Source organism: Patella vulgata, chromosome 5, assembly GCF_932274485.2.
Source record: "Patella vulgata chromosome 5, xgPatVulg1.2, whole genome shotgun sequence".
Taxonomy (NCBI): domain Eukaryota; kingdom Metazoa; phylum Mollusca; class Gastropoda; family Patellidae; genus Patella; species Patella vulgata.
In genome coordinates, this window is record NC_065883.2 from 41,388,382 (window position 1) to 41,411,204 (window position 22,823).

Consider the following 22,823-nt stretch of genomic DNA (forward strand, 5'->3'; position numbering starts at 1 on the left):
CCACATGATGCAACTTCCGATAATCCTGTTTGAGTGGTGCTTGTTATAATTCGAGCAGTTTCAGTGGCAACATGTCGAAAGCCAAGGGGCAGCACATCTGAATTTGACAGTGTAAGTGAGTTTCCCAAAATCTTCTTCTTTTTTTCTCGATGTTCCATCTTTGTGAATACCAAAATGTTCAGATGAATTTATTAAATCAGCATACATCTTTTTCACCAAGTACTGGCCTTCATCAGAAACATAAAGAACAGTTTGTCTTACTTTTTTCTATTGATCTGTGGACGATATGTTTCAGGACACTTTCAATAACTCCGGGAATTTTATCTGTAGCCACTTTGTACGACAAGAGCTCATTAATGCATCGTTGGGAATCATCTGAAAATATCCCCTGTTCAGTCAACGTACATGGAGGTACATGTACTTCACTCTCCTCCAAAGCATAACGGGTGTTGATTGATGTGATTTCTTGTTCAAGCTTGTTTAACCTCTTCTCTTGACTTTCGTTTGATAGAACTCTTTTGTATTTTCTCTTCCAAAATACGCATTTGGTTTGTAATTTTCTGTTATTTACTTGTAAAGATCTTATTTCTTTTTGTAAATTCAATACTTGTTTTTTGAGTTACTTGAGTTTGTCATTTTTTCTTTCTTCCCTATCATTTACATTTCTTGGTCTATACTTGATTTTTAGGTCGATAAAAGATTTCTTCAATTTTGCAGATTTGTTATTAAGTCTTGATATGTATTTCTTCTTTTTTGTAATTTCACTATCTAAATTATTGACTATAGAAAAAGTACTTTCCTCTGCACCAGTACCGATATCTTCAGTTACCAAATTTAGTGAAGAGAAACAAAATTTAGAGATATCTAAGTTGATCCTTTCTGCATCTTTTCGTCTACATCTCAAATTATCTCGCTTACTGTGCAGATCTTCAATAAACTTCTGAATTTCACTTGGGTGTACATTGTTGGGTATGTTGGTTAACTTTTTTATCCAACCTGTCCAAAGTTATAAGTTGTATGATTTTTTTATCCTTTCCTTCTCACAAACTCCTCTATAGAGGTCTAAAACCACACCTTTAGTTAGATCCCGGGCCCTTATTCACGAAAACTTAAACTAAGATACAATCGAAATTTTAAGAAATACTGCAATTCGATTGGCTGACCAATAAAATCAATTTGCATATATCCAATTTGCATATTGGTCAGCCAATCGAATTGCAGTATTTCTTAAAATTTCGATTGTATCTTAATTTAAGTTTTCATGAATAAGGGCCCAGAACTGCAGGAAACTCACAAATTTCTAAATTTATTAAAGTAATGCCAACAGCATCAGCAAAACTTCCTATGTAATCTTTGGGTTTTTTCCTTTTTAATTTCACCATCTGTGTAAAGAAGAGGAAAAATATTGTTTAACTTAGTTAAATAATTATATTTTTTAGTAGAATTTATTATCTAACTAGTAAGATAATTTTCTGTTAAATGAAGGCTAGGCCAAGTTCGCAAGAAAAAATTTAACCAGCGGCTGCCAGGCAGGATACGCCCACATTTTCGAGAGATGGATAGAGAACAAGCTAACAAGAAAGTGATTTTTCCTACTATCAAGGGCCATAATTCAGGAAATTACAATTCAATATGCGCAAATATCGACAGGAACTGAGATCTTTGTGTTATAAACTTACATTTCAAGTTTCAACAAAATCGGATAAAAATTGTGACCTCTATAGGGTCCACAACCTTGATATACCATATTTTTACGCTATTTGAGAACGAACGGCGGCTATTTTGTCTGTAAATTTTGGGCCGATTTTCACGAAATTCGAACTCAACCTTCCTTAGGGTGTAACGGTGATATAATAATACGTTTTTTTAAATCGGATAAAAATTATGACCTCTATAGGGTCCACAAGCTAAAAACGCGATTTTTCATACAATCAGGGGCCATAATTCAGGAAGTTACGGTTCGATATGCGCGAAGATCGACAGGAACCGAGATCTTTGGGTTATAAACTTACATTTCAAGTTTCAAAAAAATCGGATAAGAATTGTAACCTGTAGAGAGTCCACAAACAATTGTGGAAGGACGGACAGACGTCCGGACGGACAGGGGCGACGGCATAATACGTCCACATGAAAATGTGGGCGTATAAAAAATTATTTTTATAAGGTAGGCCTAAGTCCAAGTGGCCTAAGGTCGCGTACATAATAAACTACATTTGCAAGTTTTTGATAATATAATTTTTTAAAATTCCTTCTTCCATGATCATCAATGTTTTATTTAAGTTACAATATTGGTTACAGTTACAAATATTTGCAGAAAATGAAAGCAAAAAAAATGAAAACAAACAAAAAGTTCAATAACAACATACGTAACAACAATGCATTTGACGTTATCGAATTGATGTTATTTCTTTTGCCGTAAACACATCTTCAACTCGTTCATTCTACAACCATCAACAATTTTATAAAACTTTACCAATTTATACTTATAGATAATTTAATTGTCGTTTTAATGATGTATTTCATGATGGGTATAAATTGCGTTTTGTATCTAAAACTCGGAAGAATAGTGGGCTGCTAAATAAAACTATTGCCAGCGCGTCACGTGACAAAACACACTTGAAATGGCCGCATAGAACTAGTACCGTTTTGACGCTCATCGGTCTATTTAGATCGCGTTTTATACTGACTAATATGGTTTTTAATAAACTAATTCAGTGTATATAACTTAAGAAGATATTATAAAATACATACCTCTTCAAAAAAATTACGAGCCGCAGCACCAAAACTGTGTAAAATTTCGCTTCGCAATCTTTGACTCTTCAATGTGTCGTCTGCTATAGAATCAATTTCCGTAGGGAAGTTGCGTTGTCTTGCGGGAATCTTCGTCTGCTTGGCTGCCAAATATGATCTCATTCTGACGTAAAATAAGAAAACTCAAGCTATTTTTAGGTGACTGCTCAACGGAAAGACGGTACGCATTTTGACGTGGTATTTTCACTAAACAAAATGGGTCAACTTCCCAAGAGTATTCCGTGTCATCAATAAAAACAAAGTTTACATGTTCGGTATCATTAAAAAGTTAATTCTATTGTTAATACAGTATGCAAAATTTAAATGATTTCATTATTATTTGAGGTAGCTTTAGGCAGTGTCTTTAGACAACTTTTTGCCAAAATAACGTTGTCATTGAATTTGGCGTCACGTCATTTGGTAATGCTACAGTGATATAATAATACGTTTTTTTAAATTGGATAAAAATTATGACCTCTATAGGTTCCACAAGCTAAAAACGAGATTTTTCGTACAATCAGAGGCCATAATTCAGGAAGTTACGGTCCGATATGCGCGAATATCGAAAGCAATCGAGATCTTTGGGCTATAAACTTACATTTCAAGTTTCAACAAAATCGGATTAAAATTGTGACCTCTATAGGATACACAACCTTGATATACCAATTTTTACGCTATTTGAGAACGAAGGGCGGCCATTTTGTCTGTCAGTTTAGGGCCGATTTTCACGAAATTCGAACTCAGCCATCCTTAGGGTGTAAAAGTGATATAATAATACCTTTTTTTGAATCGGATAAAAATTATGACCTCTATAGGGTCCACAAGCTAAAAATGCGATTTCTAGTAAAATCAGGGGCCATAATTCAGAAAGTTACGGTCCGATATGCGCGAATATCGAAAAGAACCAAGATCTTTGGGTTATAAACTTACATACCAAGTTTCAATAAAATCGGATAAAAATTGTGATCTCTATAGGGTCCACAACCTTGATATACCATTATTTTACGCCATTTGAGAACGAACGGCAGCCATTTTGTCTGTCAATTTTGAGCCGATTTTCACGAAATTTGAACTCAGTCGTCCTTAGGGTGCAGCGGTGATATAATAATACGTTTTCATAAATCGAATAAAAATTATGACCTCTATAGGGTCCACAAGCTAAATACGTGATTTTTTGTACAAACAGGGGCCATAATACATGAAGTTTAGATCTGATACATGCCAATATCGAAAGCAGCCAAGATCTTTTGGAGATAAACCTATATTTCAAGTTTCGTCAAAATCGGATATGAATTGTGACCTGTAGAGTGTCCACAAACAAATTGTGGACGTCCGGACGGACAGGGGCGACTGCATAATATGTCCATATGAAAATGTGGGTGTATAAAAACACGATTTTTCGTACAATGAGGGGCCATAAATCAGGAAGTTCCGTTCCGATATGCACTAATATCGAAAGGAACTGAGATCTTTGGGTTATAAACTTCATTTCAAGTTTCAAGAAAATCAGATAAAAATTGTGACCTCTATATGGTCCACAACCTTGATATACCATATTTTTACGCTATTTGAGAACGATGGGCAGCCATTTTGTTAGTCAGTTTTGGTCCGATTTTCACGAAATTCGACCTCAGCCATCCTTAGGGTGTAACGGTGATATACTAAAATGTTTTTTTTAAATCGGATAAAAATTATGACCTCTATAGGGTCCACAAGCTAAAAACGAGATTTTTTCGTACAATCAGGGGCCATAATTCAGGAAGTTACGGTCCGATATGCGCGTATATCGAAAAGAACCGAGATCTTTGGGTTATAAACTTACATTTCAACAAAATCGGATAAAAATTGTTTCCTCTATAGGGTCCACAAGCTAAAAACGTGATTTTTCATACAATCAGGGGCCATAATCCATGAAGTTACGGTCAAATACATGCCAATATTGAAAGGAACCGAGATTTCGTTGAAATCTGATAAAAATTGTGACCTGTAGAGTGTCCACAAACAAATTGTGGACGGACGGACAGGTGGGCGTATAAAAATATGGGTTTGTGCATAACTTAAGCTTGATGGTGACGACTCTGTAATCAACTGTTTTAAGAACTTTTCGAAGGCGTGATAATTAGTGAATCTGTGAATTGCACCGCCGGGCGCGTCAAGTCGTACGTGACCAGATCCCTGAACCTTCCTGCCATTGAACAAACTGGCTGGCAGTTGGACAAAGGCATGTATGTTCCTGTGCAGAATCTTACTCTGTCTGACCCTTGTGTTTTAACTGAACTCACAGAAATTGGTTATATTATTATTATTATTATTATTATTATTACAGCATATTTATAGTGCACCCTTTCATATAACATGTTCAGGGGCACTTTACAAAGTGACCATGTAAATCACACATAAACAACAAGATTATGGACATGTTAACGATTGTATACAGAGTCAGTTAAAAGCCTATTTAAATAAATGTGTTTTAAGTTGTTTTTTAAAAGAATATAGAGATGTACAACATCTTAAACTAAATGGTAGATTATTCCATAAAACAGGTGCTTGATAACTTAAAGAGCGCTGACCATAAGAGACTAGTTGAACAGTTTTGGGCTTTAAAAGTAGTTTATCTGATGTACGTAATGTTCGACCAGGTGTATAAAGTTCTAAAAGATCTGAGAGGTAAACAGGAGCTAAATTATTTAAACATTTAAAAGTAAGTAATAATAGGGTGACCCACCATAAATAAATATCTCGAAATATCTCGACAATTACGCCACAATATTTATATATATGCCAAGCCTCAAATCAGTTTCACACAATTATAGTCACTAAATAAACGATCATGTTGTACTTAATAAGCTATGACCATTAATCATCTATAAATAATAGACTGAAAACTGGTTCCAAGTGTCGTCCATAACATCCAGACACTTTTGAGTAAAAGATAGGTTACATGCCCTTGTTTTGAAATTAGTCTCGCTTAACCAGTCTATCGACCATTCTACGTCTAATTGACAGGTTGGGATAATCAGGACTACTTTTTTACAAAACATAACAGAAAGCTAGAACAATGCGGCTCTTAACGGTACAGTTAATGATAAAGCAATTTAAACAAGCCAACAGTGAGGCTGATGTCCCCCGCCGAAATCCCCAAATAAATAGATGACACATATTAATTAATCGCACATCTGTTTTTTTCCAAAGTATCCAGAAATCAAACTGATTATCAACTAAACACTAAGTTTCATCACTCTCTATAAGATAGAATCAAAGTTATCTTGTCCCAAAGCAGGAAATTGCTTATCGCTGCTTAGCTTTAGCTCGATATGTTAATCATTGAACTCAGTCAAGACGAACATCTACATCAAGTTTAAACATTCTACCTCAATTAGAGAAGAGTTGTTATGTTCCAAAGTCTTGACCAATCAAAATGCTTATTGCTCGTTAGCCTAAGCAGAAAATTTTCATCATCGAACTTAGTCAAGGTATTGATGTAATGAAACTATACACCAAGTTTCATCACTCTCACTTAATTAGAACTAAAGTTATCGTGTTCCAAAGCATCAACCAATCAAATTGCTTATCTCTGCTTACCCTAAGCCGAAAATGCGGATCTTCGCACTCCATCAAGGCATTGACCTCATAAACACCTACACCAAGTTAATTAGAAGGAGAGTTATTGTGTTCCAAAGTCTCGGCCAATCAAATTGCTTATCACTCTGCTTACCCTGAGCAGAAAATGCTCATAATCGAACTTAGTCAAGATATTGATGTAATGAAACTATACACTAAGTTTCATCACTCTCACTTAATTGGAACTAAAGTTATCGTGTCCCAAAGCATCAACCAATCAAATGGCTTATCTCTGCTTATCCTAAGCAGAAAATGCTTATCTTCACACTCCATCAAGGCATTGACCTAATAAACAACTACACCAAGTTTGAACATTCTAGCTCAATTAGAAGGAGGGTTATTGTGTTCCAAAGTCTCGGCCAATCAAATTGCTTATCGCTCTGCTTACCCTGAGCAGAAAATGCTCATCATCGAACTTAGTCAAGGTATTGATGTAATGAAACTATACACCAAGTTTCATCACTCTCACTTAATTGGAACTAAAGTTATCGCGTCCCAAATCATCAACCAATCAAATTGCTTATCTTTGCTTACCCTCAGCAGAAAATGCTTATCTTCACACTCCATCAAGGCATTGACCTACTAAACACCTACACCAAGTTTGAACATTCTAGCTCAATTAGAAGGAGGGTTATTGTGTTCCAAAGTCTTGGCCAATCAAATTGCTTATCACTCTGCTTACCCTGAGCAGAAAATGCTCATTATCGAACTTAGTCAAGGTATTGATGTAATGAAACTATACACCAAGTTTCATCTCTCTCACTTAATTAGAACTAAAGTTATCGTGTCCCAAAGCATCAACCAATCAAATTGCTTATCTCTGCTTACCCGAAGCCGAAAATGCTCATCTTCGAACTCCATCAAGGCATTGACCTAATAAACACCTACACCAAGTTTGAACATTCTAGGTCAATTAGAAGGAGAGTTATTGTGTCCCAAAAAGTGTGACGGACGGACGGACCACGGACGGACGGACGGACGGACGGACGGACGGACGGACGGACGGACGGACGGACGGACAGACAGACAGACAGACAGACAGACAGACAGACAGACAGACAGACAGACAGACAGACAGACAGACAGACAGACAGACAGACAGACAGACAGACCCATTTTAATAGTCCCCTGCTTTCTTCGAAAGGCGGGGGACAAAAATAAAACAAACATAATTTCTAAAGCTGCTGTAATAACCAAGAAGCTAAATTTTATTGCTATTCAAAATCGTCAACAATAGATTTTTTACGGCTGTAATAGTTGATATATTTGTAGAGAATTGCACGTGCCATGGCTATTTATCGACTCAAAGGGAGTGCGGGGTAGTCAGAAATCAGTTCGAGACACACAACTTAAGTGTGCACATTTAGCCGTGTCGAGACCAACTTTCTGTAGAGTGCACGGGTCACCCTAGTAATAAAATCTTAAAATCAATTCGATATTTAACAGGTAACCAGTGTAAATTATATAAAACAGGAGTTATGTGGTCACATTTCTTAGTTAAAGTAACAAGTCTAGCCGCAGTATTCTGTACTTTTTGTAATTTATCTATAAGCTTTAAAGGTAAACCAACTAAACGTGAATTAAAGTTATCTAATCGAGAAGTGACCAGAGAATTAACAAGTGACTTATAGTGGCCTCTACAGTTTCAAATTTACGTATTTTACCTATATTTCTGATATTAAAATAGCACAATTTACAAATATTATTTACTAGAACTTCCATAAGCAGTGGTGCAGTTTCCGGAATAATGGTTGACCTTGTACATCTCTGTGCAAGGGTTTTGATAGGGAGCGTACCAGTATGATAAGGGATGTGCAAGGGGAGGAGGATGATAGGAATTTCGTTGATTTCGTTTCTGGTGACTTCCTAGCTTATGATTTCTTTTGAAAACTACTTCTGATCGCATTAAGTGTATCATAGATGGGATCGGCACGATGAAAAACACCACCAGAATGAACTTCAGATCATGAAAATCCAACCATTTTTTTGGAGGAGATAGCCATGTCCTCGTTCAAAGGGGTCCCTCTGAATGAATGAACTTCAGATCATGAAAATCCAGCCATTTTTTGGGAGGCGATAGCCATGTACATCTCTGTGCAAGGGTTTTGATAGGGAGCGTACCAGTATGATAAGGGATGTGCAAGGGGACGAGGATGATAGGAATTTCGTTGATTTCGTTTTTGGCGACTTCTGGCTTGTTAGGATTTCTTTTGAAAACTACTTCCGATCGCATTAAGTGTATCATAGATGGGATCGGCACGATGAAAAACACCACCAGAATGAACTTCAGATCATGAAAATCCAACCATTTTTTTGGAGGAGAAATACCTATAATCTCGTTCAAAGGGGTCCCGATTTAAAAATCCTCTCCCAGAGGGGTCCAAGGGTCTGAAAATTTGAACCCTGACATTTATGGATAGCTTGGGCCCTAATAAACTCAAAACAACAAAATAATCAATTTTAGCATACAAATCCTACGGGAGCTGTTTTGATGACTGTCATACCACACTAACTCCTTATACATATAACTGTTACATTATATTTAGTAGCTAATAAAAATATTTAAATCAACAAAATCAAAATCATTCGACAAATTTTTACTTATGTTTAAATGGTTAAAATAAACTGTTACATTTTTAGCTAATAAAATATTCAAATCAACAAAATCAAAATCATTCAACAAATTTTTACTTACCTTTAAATGGTTTACTAACAGCTCTTTTCACTGTTATTGATTTCTCTGCTTCTGTTACAGCTCTCAATAATAAAGATTTATTTGCTTGTAACAATCTAGGTACACTTGACCTGAAATTATGAATTTTTGTGGTTTTTAACAAAAACAATCAATTTAATTTCTAAATGTTATTTTATCCAAACAGTGAAATAATTGTGCATTTTATGGTAAAAGCATCAAATTTGCCATGATGATAGGTTATGGTATAGTGAACAATAGTGTTGATTTAAGAAGGGTCATCTGATCTATCAGCATGGAAACAGGGATGTTTTGTTTAGAAAGATGCAACACTGATTAAACATAAATTATGCAAGAGCTAAATCTGTCTATTGGGCTGACCTTAAAAATATCTTTGTTTCACCAAACCCGACCCACAATCGAGGAGAAGGGTCGGTAGGTCGGTTTTTTTTTCAGATTTTTTTTTAAAGTCAGAGAAATCAATACAGAAAACTTATTAGCTGTATACTACAGATTCATTAATTTTGTTTAATGAATTTGGGGTCTGACGTAAAAAGTAACGAACTGAAAGTTTTTATTAAACTTAAGAGCTAATTTGACAGCTTAATAATTTTCCGGGTGGAAACATTCGTCTTCTTTATTGGCAAACAAATCAATGACATCGGGATTTTTCGTGATGCCCGACTCGCATACGATTAGCCACGAACTTGAAGTGTGAAACTCCTTCAACACGTTTTTAACGATAGTGCGCGTTGTGCTTTCATTTTTCTCGAAAACGGATATTGAAAATATCGTCGTCATGTTTAAAACTACGCACCACAGACATAGAGGCAGAATTATTTCGTGGGAATGGACGTGTATTCGTCTGCAACCATTTTGTTGAGAAGCGACACCTATGACGCTTTCGTCTTGATCAACCAGGTTCAATAATGAATCAAACCATAGCCATAGTATAGGGAAATAACTCTCATGATATATTTCAGGTTGACACACAAAATAAAATAAAAAGATCGTGGAAAAGTGCAATAAAATAATTTAAGTCGGGGGTGGTTTTAGTTAGTCGGTCGCGTTAGGCGAAACAAAGATATTTTTAAGGTCAGCCTTGCAGGTCTTTCTTTAGGCCTGAAATGTTATCTAAATTTTTAATTAGACATTAAACATGCATTATGCAAGAGCAAAATCTGCTTATTACAAGTCTTTCTTTAGGCCTGAAATGTTATCTAAATTATCAATTAGACATTAATTAACTTATCCAGACCATAATAAACTCTTGATGTCAAGGCTAGCCTTCGATGTTGGCTTGATTAGATTCCTATATGCTGCTAACGGCCACTGATAACTAAATCAGAAAAAGTGGATAATCGAGACTATGCTGTTTATATTAATGATTTTAGTAATGATGAACGAGACTATGCAAAAATTTCACCCGCTTCTTTCTCGGCTCATAGTGGATCAATTTGACTGAAATTTTCAGCAAATTACCTTTACACTATCTAGTTTTTAACTATTATAGCGAGAACTGTCATCTCTTTATCTTATCTCCCATAATGTATCTTTAATTAACCTATCCAGATCATAATCAACTCTTGATGGCATCGCTAGCCTGCGATCTTTAGTGGATTACTGCATAACTTTCCTTCACGATTTAACAATTAAATCGAGACTATGCTGTTTATCGTACCGACTTTAGTAATGTTGATATCGGTTCAATGTGGATCAATTTGAATGAAATTTTCAGCAAATTGCCTTTACATTACCAAGTTTTTAACTAGCATAGTGAGAACTGCCAACTCGTTATCGAATCTCCCATAATGTATCTTTAATGAGTGTTAAGCCATTAAAACCCATGATAAAGATAAGTTGCCAGGCAACGAAACATACGCCCACAGCAGCTAAATCGCCCGGGCAGTCAACAAGAGTTGTCCCATATTTTTACTTTTTTCGGTAATGAAACATTTATAATACATTAAAATCTGATTAAGAGTAACAACTCATTAAGTTATTATCAGAAAACCATTAGAATTTGTTTGGTTTTTATAAAGTTCTGCCCAAGGCTAATGTTTAGTATACAAAACTTTTAACATCATGGATTTAGCAGTTCAAGTCATAAAAATTCATTGAAAATCAATATACTTGTTCGTCTCAAGATCTTAAACTCTGTGTATCAATCTGATGTCAATCGGATGATAACTTTAGCCTCTAGAGCGTCACAAGATTTTCCAAAGTGATCAAGGGCCAGAACTCTGGCAGTAATTATCTAAAATTGCTGAAAATGAATAGACTTTTTCGTCTCATGACCTTAAACACTGTGTATAAATTTAAAGTCAATCGGATATTAACTTTAGTCTCTAGGGCGTCCTCAAGATTTTTTTGAAGTAAACAAGGGCCATGACTCTGGTAGTGATTATCTGAAAACGCTGAAAATCAATAGGCTTCTTCATCTCATGACCTTAAACACTGTGTATAAATTTAAAGTCAATCGGATATTAACTTTGACCTCTAGAGTGACCACAAATTATTTGAATTGATCAAGGGCCATAACTCTGGAAGTAATTATCGGAAATCACTGAAAATCAATAGGCTTCTTCGTTTCATGACCTTAAACACTGTGTATAAATTTAAAGTCAATCGGATATTAACTGAGAGTAGAGTGAGAGAAATGGGGTTTAACGTCCATTTCAAAAACTAGGTCATTTTGGGACTAACATATGGTTTACTTTTATTTAAATAATTTGCTTGCTCATAGGGGTCTTTAATTAGCAGTGGGAGGAAACCGGAGGACCCGGAGAAAACCCATGAGGTTGGACAGGCGACCCTACTCCTTGTCATGTACAATCGGGGATTTCAAACCATGCCAGTTGACTCAATGACAGACCTTATGATACAGCGTGCATGTGCTAACCATTCGGGCATCCAACCCCCCGCACTGACAGTAAATAACTTATCTCCGGTTCATGAAGAAGTGTTCAGCCAGTGTAATGCCAATAACAACATCCCACCTGTAGCACTGGTGTTATTAATGGTCGCAGCGATCTTCTCCTATGTTCATACTGGGCCCTCCCAAGCCTATGTGGCGCCCCAGGGCAAACATTTCAGTGATGCCCCCCCCCCCCAATTGCATAGTGTAACTGCCTTGTTTAGTGCCTGCGGTCAATTGATGATTTATGATTAAAGAAATTTTAAAATACAATTTTTATACGCCCCCACTGAAATGTGGTCGTATATTGTCGTCGGTCCGGCATCCACAATTGCTGGTTGATGCTCTATAAACTAAAGTTAATATCCGATTTACTTTAAATTTATACACATGGTTTAAGGTCATGCGACGAAGATGCCTATTGATTTCCAACGATTTCCGATAATTAATGACAGAGTTATGGCACTTGATCACTCTAAAAAAAAAATCTTGTGGACGTTGTGGAGGGTAAAGTTTAAAGCGGAAATTGCAAATTTTTAAGTTATATTTTTTTTAAAATTTATTAAAATAAAGCCTGAAAATAGATGGTATCCATAATCAGTCCTACCTTGTTAAAGAATAATCCTATTAATCCTATAATTCACTATTGCCAGCTGAGAAATTGGCAAAAATATCATTTTTCTCTTCATTTTCAAACGTTTGAAAAAAGCTACTCCATGGTGGAGAATAGAAAACAAGGGAGGTAATTGGGAGGTAATTGTGTTATTATTTCCTGTGTAATGAGTTTTTAGTGTGAGAATGACACCTATGATCGTATAATTGTGAGTTGACAACCTATTGAGCAAAAGACATAGAAATAATTACGTTTTGACTTTCTTAGAAAATTTGCAATTTCTGCTTTAAGTAGTCAAGTCTCTAGCTCAATATCATCCAAGTCTTCGACATTGAAAACACGAATTATTTGTCAATTTAAATCAACATTGATGTTGTGATCTTACCGGGAAAAGATGGGGCTCTGATATCAAATATCTAAGATAAAATAAACATTTTACTATTGGTACACGAATCGTGTACCATAGTGCATTTTAGTGCCATTTGTAACAAGGGACTTGAAGAACGAGGCTAGACATATTCCACCAGTCATGCCAAACGGTGACCATCATATTCTTATCTGGAGAGCATGCGTAATAAATAATTAATAAGGATTCTTATATTGCGCTAAACTCCAGAACAAAGTGTCTGCTCAAAGCGCTAACAAAAGTAAAAGTTCATCTGTATGAACTGTCAAACAGATAGGTCTTTGAACAGGATTTAAAATGTAGTTAGTGACGGGGCAGATTTGAGAGATACAGGTAGTTCATCTGTATGAACTGTCAAACAGATAGGTCTTTAAACAGGATTTAAATGTTGTTAGTGACGGGGCAGATTTGACAGATACAGGTAGTTCATCTGTTTGACAGATACAGGTAGTTCATCTGTATGAACTGTCAAACAGATAGGTCTTTGAGCAGGATTTAAAATGTAGTTAGTGACCGGGGCAGATTTGAGAGATACAGGTAGTTCATCTGTATGAACTGTCAAACAGATAGGTCTTTAAACAGGATTTAAATGTTGTTAGTGACGGGGCAGATTTGACAGATACAGGTAGTTCATCTGTATGAACTGTCAAACAGATAGGTCTTTAAACAGGATTTAAAATGTAGTTAGTGACGGGGCAGATTTGAGAGATACAGGTAGAGAATTCCACCTAATTACAGCTGCAACTTCTAAGGACTTGAATCCAAATGATTTCCATTTCCATGTAGGCACAACTAAGTTAAGTTGATACTGAGATCTAAGATTTCTTGGTGGTTTGTAAAGTCTGAAAATATCATTCAAGTATGTAGGACCAGTTCTATTTAAACAACGATACACAATAGATAGAATTTTAAAGTCAATTCTTTCAGCGATAGGGAGCCAATGAAGTGATTTTAATGCAGGGGTTATACTGGATCTAACAGGAATTTTTTTGACTAGTTGAGCCGCTGAATTTTGAATTTTTTGCAGCCTTTGTAATAATTCTTTTGAGACGCTGAGGAGGAGACTGTTACAATAGTTTAATCGTGACAAAATTAGCGAGCGAGCGAGTGTAGATGTGGCTTCAGTTGTGAGAAGATGACGAATACTACTAATCTTCTTGATATGATAGTAGCATGTTTTAGTAAGATGGTTCATATGCTGTTGTTACTACCTAAATAACCTCAAAGATTTTTTACTTTACTGGAGAGTTTGATCAAAGAATTTCCTACTTGAATGTTATCTATTTTTATCTATGGTATGTTGAAATGTCTGCAGGGTCGAAAAAATGAAAAAGAATTAATGATCACATGTGGATATACCAAAAAACGACTGAATGAAAATTTTCTATAGACCCCTTTTGTGGACGAGCCCCAAATTCGTGAAAAAATAAACTAAAAAAAAGGATACGCAGATTCCATATGAACCACTCTAATTATTCACCGAGCTCCAAAGCCAGAATGTACTGACTCACTGGCTTGTTCACTATAGAATCCCAATCCCTTTCAATTATCCCTGATCTGTCTGATGTCTTTTGAAGAATTGAACTACATGATTAATGAGCGAATTTGAAACTACAGAAGAAATTAAAACGTTTAGGCTAATATCATCCGGGGTTTATGGACCTGCTTATGGTCCAACCTTCGACGATGGGTTGTATGTTCAATCTAGTTAGGGGTGTACGATTGAACATACAATAATTCAATAACTCACTTCTCTTAGTATAATCTTATATTCTGTAACAATATTTAACAATGATAATATATATACATAATACTGACCCACAGGCTAAGTAACTTAATAAGGAACAGCATCTAAGAAATAACTTATCAGAGACCTGCCCTTCAGTATGTCCCTTGCCTGCCTGTGTGGTTCTCGCCTTCTATCCTAATATACAATTTTCAGGATTTTTATACCTTAGCATTGTTTCTTAGTAACCCTAACTTTATAATCCTTAATACCTTAATTTATACTGGATTAACTGGACAATAGATAATAATTTATGAAACAATGTCTCTCTAATATAATTACAGAGTTGACTTTGATTAGGCTTCAGGCTAATCTATAATGGCTGGGGCCTCAAATTAACTATGCTCTAATTCTACCTGGTCATATATGGTCACCTTCCCGCTAGAGCTGAACTCAGCTCTAAATTAAAAGACATCTGCTATTTGTACGTGTAATCATATGAAATACCAGTAGTGTACTTGATATAAGAGGTAAATTCTCAATACATCCATATTCTCAATACCTAAAATTCCTAATACAAAAACATAAAATAAAGTTTAACTTCAACTGATTAGATAAGCTTAATTAATGTCCATTGAAATAACTTAAATAAGACACTGTACTGATACATGTACATAAATAAAATTTACTTCTTACTGGTTTAACTATACGCTTACATGCTTACTGTACATTAAAATAATTATCAATAAGACAATGTATCCTACCTACTTGTAAATCTCACATTAACTAATAAATCCATATAATTATAAGATTATATCTAGCCTAAACAAAGTGCATTTTAATCAAAGTAAAAATTTGATCATAAAAGTTGCTAACTATCCATAATAAAAATAAATTTTCATATATACTAAGTCTCAACAATGTAAATAACTTTACACTAAATAACATCTATTTGGCAATACATGTACATCTAATTCTGGTATGACCCTTGTTACAATACCTACTCATATATAAACATTTAACTCACATTATAATTATTATACAATACTGAACCAGCGGCTGCCAGGCAGGATACGCCCACATTTTCGAGAGATGGATAGAGAACAAGCTAACAAGAAAGTGATTTTTCCTACAATCAAGGGCCATAATTCAGGAAATTACAATTCGATATGCGCATATATCGAAAGGAAGTGAGATCTTTGTGTTATAAACTTACATTTCAAGTTTCAACAAAATCGGATAAAAATTGTGACCTCTATAGGGTCCACAACCTTGATATACCATATTTTTACGCTATTTGAGAATGAATGGGCGATTTTCACAAAATTCATACTCAACTGTCCTTAGGGTGGAACGGTAATATAATAATACGGTTTTTTAAATCGGATAAAAATTATCTTGATACAACCTTGATATACCATATTTTTACGCTATTTGAGAACGAAGGGGCGATTTTCACAAAATTCATACTCAACTGTCAATAATACGTTTTTTTAAATCGGATAAAAATTATGACCTCTAATGGGTCCACAAGCTAAAAACATGATTTTTCGTACAATCAGGGGCCATAATTCAGGAAGTTACAGTCCGATATGGGCAAATATAGAAAGGAACCGAGATCTTTGGGTTATAAACTTATATTTCAAGTTTCAACAAAATCGGATAAAAATTGTGACCTCTATAGGGTCCACAACCTTGATATACCATATTTTTACGCTATTTGAGAAATAACGGCGGCCATTTTGTCTGTCAATTTTGGGCCGATTTTCATGAAATTCAAACTCAGTCGTCCTTAGGGTGTAACGGTGATATAATAATACGTTTTTTTAAATCGGATAAAAATTATGACCTCTATAGGGTCCACAAGCTAAAAACGCGATTTTTCGTACAACCAGGGGCCATAATTCAGAAAATTACCGTCCGATATGCGCGAATATCAATAGGAACCGAGATCTTTGGGTTATAGACTTACATTTCAAGTTTCAACAAAATCGGATTAAAATTGTGACCTCTATAGGGTCCACAACCTTGATATACCATTTTCTTACGCTATTTGAGAACGAACGGCGGCCATTTTGTCTGTCAATTTTGGGCCGATTTTCACGAAATTCCAATTCAGTTGTCCCTAGGGTGTAACGGTGATATAAGAATAAATTTGTTTAAATCGGGTAAAAATTATGACTTCTATGGGGTCCACAAGCTAAAAACGTGATTTTTCGTACAATCAGGGGTCATAATTCAGGAAGTTACGGTCCGATATGCACGAATATTGAAAGGAACCGAGATCTTTGGGTTATAAACTTACATTTCAAGTTTCAACAAAATCGGATAAAAATTGTGACCCCTATAGGGTCCACAACCTTGATATACCATATTCTTACGCTATTTGGGAACGAATGGCGGCCATTTTGTCTGTCAATTTTGGGCCGATTTTCATGAAATTGGAACTCAATCATCCTTAGGGTGTAACGGTGATATAATAGAACGTTTTTTTAAATCGGATAAAAATTATGACTTCTATAGGGTCCACAAGCTAAAAACGTGATTTTTCGTACAATCAGGGGCCATAATTCAGGAAGTTACTGTCCGATATGCGCAAATATCGAAAGGAACTGAGATCTTTGGGTTATAAACTTACATTTCAAGTTTCAACAAAATCGGATAAAAATTGTGACCTCTATAAGGTCCACAAGCTAAAAACGTGATTTTTCGTACAAACAGGGGCCATAATCCATGAAGTTTCGATCCGATACATGCCAATATCGAAAGCAGCTGAGATCTTTTGGGGATAAACCTATATTTCAAGTTTCGTCGAAATCGGATAAGAATTGTGACCTGTAGAGAGTCCACAAACAATTGTGGACGGACGGACGGACAGGGGCGACGGCATAATACGTCCACATGAAAATGTGGGCGTAGAAAAATTTATTCTGTTTCTCTATCTAATTAATCATGTTGAGAAAAGATTGTACTTCATATTAAATTGATTTCTTGATATATATTGAATAGATGAGAGATGATATTAAATAATTTTATTAAGATTCATTTTATCTAGTTGCTCAGGCTAGTTAAAATGGTCTAAAGACATCGAATTAAAGGTGAGCAGCCTTTATTCCAATGTCTTTCAAGGCCAATGAAACACTCTCTTAAGTTGAATCTAATTTATGCATTTTAACTTAACATGTACAATTGATCTTAATTTATCCAATTTATCAATTCTGCTTAATTCTGACATTTTGAAGTCAATCACAGGTTTATGAAATGCCTTGTGTGCATTTTTAAAGCCTGTGCATCGGTTAGAAATCAGATGGTTTCCCTTTGTTCGATTTTTCACCTTGCAAAAATTGCTTTTAGTCTGATTTTTCATGTGTTTTCTGCACCTAACTTTCTTGTTTGGTTGAATTTCCGGTAACACTTTGCTCTCCAAATAAGTAGGTTGAGACCTTGTCAGAAAATCTTTAGAGTTTTGTTCACATATCTCTTTAGGTGATATTTTCAACACAGAACTTGTAATTTTTTCAGATTTGATAACTTTTCTATTTTGAATGTTTTCATCTAATTTTAAATCTAATATCACTTCGTTGCTGTCTTCAGTATCTGTACTCGTAGTACCCTTTTCTATAAAACTATTCTCCATTTGTAATGCATCACCGTTGTTAATGTCTTCAACTATTGTTGGCATGGTATTGACTTCTTCATTAGTTAAAATTTCTTGACAAGTTTTTTCTCTGTTTTTAATTTCTTTCACGGTTTCTTCATTTCTGTCTTCCATTAATATACTAGCAGTACCACAGTCAGGCACTTCTTCTGGTTCTACACTGACATCATCATGCTCTAGCATTTTCAACAACATGTTACCAATTTCATTGTTTTCATCAGTATTGCCACTGGTTAATCTTGTTGATGCCTCTACATTAGTAGGCTTTGTAGTTGCATTTTTGTCCATGAGCATATGATCCATCCAATCAGATATTATAAAATATTTTTCAGCAAAATGGGCCAGTTTTTCTAATTCTTGCATGTTTTTTGTGCGTGTCCTTCCCATTTGATCTTGTAGCAGCGGTAACATTCCTGCCCGTGTTACATTCATCAGAACCTTATCAGGTAATGGCGAATCCAAGCAGCTTTCCAGTTTCTTCATCTCATAAATATATTCTGCTACTGTTTCTCCGCATTGCTGTTTCCTTCTACATAGTTCTCGTCTATAATCAACAATAACTTCATGACCATATTCATCTTTAAAGGCAGTTTCCAATTCTTTAAAATCCATTTTTATCATTGTAGGAACTGACTAAAACCACACTGACGCTCTGTTTGTTATTTTTGAAGAAAAGAATTCAACCTTGCTGTCCTCTGCTACATTTAATATTTCACATGCAAATTCAAACTTCTGTAGCCATTTCGTTGGATTTTCATGTCCTTCATCTCTAGTAAAATCCAATTGGACGCCTTCAAACATTATATTGTAAATCATCTGACGCTCCATCTAGGAGATGCAATTATCTTCTTTTGTCTTGATGGGGGTGTAAGACTAAAAAAAAACCACTTGCACGACTTGAGAGATACTCACAGATCGACTTGGCTATCTCACCATATATCATCCGGGGTTTATGGACCTGCTTATGGTCCAACCTTCGACGATGGGTTGTATGTTCAATCTAGTTGGGGGTGTACGATTGAACATACAATAATTCAATAACTCACTTCTCTTAGTATAATCTTATATTCTGTAACAATATTTAACAATGATAATATATATACATAATACTGACCCACAGGCTAAGTAACTTAATAAGGAACAGCATCTAAGAAATAACTTATCAGAGACCTGCCCTTCAGTATGTCCCTTGCCTGCCTGTGTGGTTCTCGCCTTCTATCCTAATATACAATTTTCAGGACTTTTACACCTTAGCATTGTTTCTTAGTAACCCTAACTTTATAATCCTTAATACCTTAATTTATACTGGATTAACTGGACAATAGATAATAATTTATGAAACAATGTCTCTCTAATATAATTACAGAATTGACTTTGATTAGGCTTCAGGCTAATCTATAATGGCTGGGGCCTCAAATTAACTATGCTCTAATTCTACCTGGTCATACTAACAAGAGAAAAATTCTGGATTGACAAATTGAAAACAACAGCCCCCCTAGGTTTGAATATTCATACGGCTAGCACAATAGCCCCGTTGTAGTTCCATTTAGCACAACAGCAGCAAGTGCATCCAAAATCATCAGAAAACACTATATTGATCTCCAAGAAAATCACCCGAAAATATTCACACAGAAACTTATAATTGCATATTCTAAAAATAAAAATCTGGATGACATCCTAGTGCTCAGTAAATTAGATTAAATAAGACCAGTCTCCACCCTAACCCAAAACAACCCATATATCAAATCCTATCCCTAACCGTAAGTAAATAAAATCAACTAGATATAAGAATCCCTAGCCCTAACCTGGTGATGTGGAACAAACACGATTTTTGAGAAAATCCAATCTGTAGTAGGGAACACACTAATGTGGCTCTCCCCCGAGAGCCTCAAATTTATTTTCTTTTTTCTTCAGAAACAAAAATACTAGAATAGGGCCGCTAAGTCTCACGACGATTTCGTCGGTAATCTACTTCCGGTGACATGTACCGAGCAATGGCGGAAAATACGATGCTTTGCAAGACATTGAGTGGGAATCAATGAAGCATTCTCGGCACCAATTACTATCATTTTACAAAAGAAAAATAACAGATATTTTAGTTTGTTTATCAAGGTATGTAAATCAATTATTTAAACATTATATGTTAATAAAATGTTTCATATTAATCTCGAAATAGGAGCCCAAGCCTTGGTTTCACAGTTTTAGCCTTTTGCGACAGATAGTGATCTGGCTTAGATTTGTTTACAAACAAACCCCATTACCGGTACATTATTCCTCCGCCTGCACATTTAGTGCTGCGTGAAATTTACATTTTAATGTCTTAATGGTTATATAAATTTAAGAATTATTCACATGGGTTATAATCCCAAGTACCAACAATGCCAAATGGAAAATATGCTATAGGCCTAGATAGACCTAATGTTAGTAGTAGGCCCACTGTTGTTTTAAAATAAAAAATAAAAAACTTGACTATGTATGCTAGCGTATCACGATCTCCCTTGAATTTTTCGACAAGTTAAAAACTTTACAAGTTTACGATGTGTTTTATTTCACCAGATTGATGGATTATAATAATTATGACGGTGGGGAAATATTCAAGTTTTTAGCGCAGAGAGGATGGGCGAAAAATGGCCGTAGCACACGTGGAAGGTGTTCTGATTCAAGAAGTACAAGTAGGTAATTTGTCAAATAAAAAATATGGATGAATGTTAAAATATTTAAATTTACTTAGGCCTATATTCAGTATAATTTAGTACCCTTTTGCATTTTATGGTTTTACTTGACAGACCGATCTCACAGCATTTTCCGAAGATTTGTAAAAATAAAATTGTACTACTACTAGGCCTCATGAAGATTTTTCATTTTGTTAAGATTTCTTAAGTTTAAATATTAGACCTCATGATCTACTCTAGGCCTAGGGCTCATAATTTAGTACCTTTTTCCATTTTCTGGTTTTACTTGACAGACCGATCTCACAATATGCAGGCAGGATGCCTCACATCAGTTTGTGAAGATTTGTAAAATTAAGATAATACTAGTCCTCATGATATAGGCCAACCTATTTCTAAAAAAACAGTAATCAACTATCAAAGAAAATAAATAAGGACACATGATATGCAAGATCTTAAATTATATGACAGCACACTTGTCTGATTTTTATTACTATTACATTTATTTCCTCAGGTGAATGAAAAGGGAAAAATGTTTGTGACAGGCTATACCAGTATAAATAGAACTTGGTGACTGTTCTGTTAAAGGTAGGCATATATACGGTTCTAATTGTGACAGAATTCTTACACATGTTAGGCATACTTAGCAACATCCATTTACCTTAGCAATGATAACATGATGGCACTTTTATATAGGGAAAGGAATACCTCTAACATGATTCCTTTCCCTATATAACAGTACCATCATGTAATAATTATCTAACATGATTGGGGAACCATTGTGGCTAAGTGAGTAAGACACTGACTTGCTAGCCGGGAGGTCATGGGTTCAATCCCAGTGTTGGCCGAGAAAGTTCGACATTTTCCAGTAAGGTTTCCCCTTGTCAGTGGTGCAGGACGGAGGGCCTGATAAGGACAGCTCTCTAGTCATTTGGATGGGACGAAAAACTGAGGTCTAGTCTACTCATTGGCGAATACGTAAAAGATTCCTTTGGCAGTTAGAATTCGATAGAAGAGTAGGCTGTAACAAAATTTTCCTCATAGCACACTGTATGGTGTAAGCCTGTCTTCATTAGCCCAGTCGGAATAGGACGTTAACCCCATTTCATCATGATTCCCGACAGAGTAGGCTGTAACAAAATTTTCCTCATAGCACACTGTATGGTGTAAGCCTGTCTTCATTAGCCCAGTCGGAATAGGACGTTAACCCTATTTCATCATGATTCCCTATGGTTTTCATTTAATTCAGAACACATTCATTTCCACTGCTGATGCTTCCCAATCAACAATTGATGCAAAATTTCATGTTTTACACTAATTCATATTTATAGTGAGTAAGATGTTCGCGCAGTAATGGGTCACGGTGGGTAAGATGCTGGCTCGCTAGCCTGGCGGTCGGGTGTTTGATTCCTGCATTTGGCCGAGAGTTCATCCAGATTTTCCGTCGTGGTTCCCCCTTGTCAGTGATGCAGTACGGAGGGCCTGACAAGGACAGCTGTATAGTCATTTTGATGGGGTCCCGTCTAACATTGGCATGCAAGTAAAAGATCCCTTGACCTTTGGAATTCAATATAAGAGTACGCCGTACTGTGGCTCTCCGGGAAAAATTTCCCTCATAGCATACTGTATGGCATATGCCCGTCTTCATTAGCCCAGTTCGGAGCAGAACAGTAGGACGTAAACCTCATTTCATTTCGCTCACTAACAAGGAAATTTTGAGTTCGATTCCGG

At 35.6% G+C, this 22,823-nt stretch overlaps 1 protein-coding gene across 6 annotated transcripts in view; it reads right to left on the bottom strand.

Annotated features, from left to right (window-relative positions):
• The window catches only part of LOC126820655 (zinc finger CCCH domain-containing protein 14), a 355,618-nt gene that overhangs the window by 221,564 nt on the left and 111,231 nt on the right, over positions 1-22,823 (bottom strand). For 5 of the 6 annotated variants that reach the window (XR_007680058.2, XR_007680057.2, XM_050548757.2 and 2 more), the window contains exon 8: positions 9,107-9,216. Coding sequence is in view for 3 of the 6 variants with exons in the window: in XM_050548757.2 (XP_050404714.1) it covers positions 9,107-9,216 (110 nt within the window). In the remaining 3 variants the exon portion in view is untranslated. Of the gene's footprint in view, positions 1-1,248; positions 1,383-2,751; positions 2,915-9,106; positions 9,217-22,823 lie in introns of those variants that run through there. The other variant, XR_007680059.2, reaches the window with a different exon arrangement.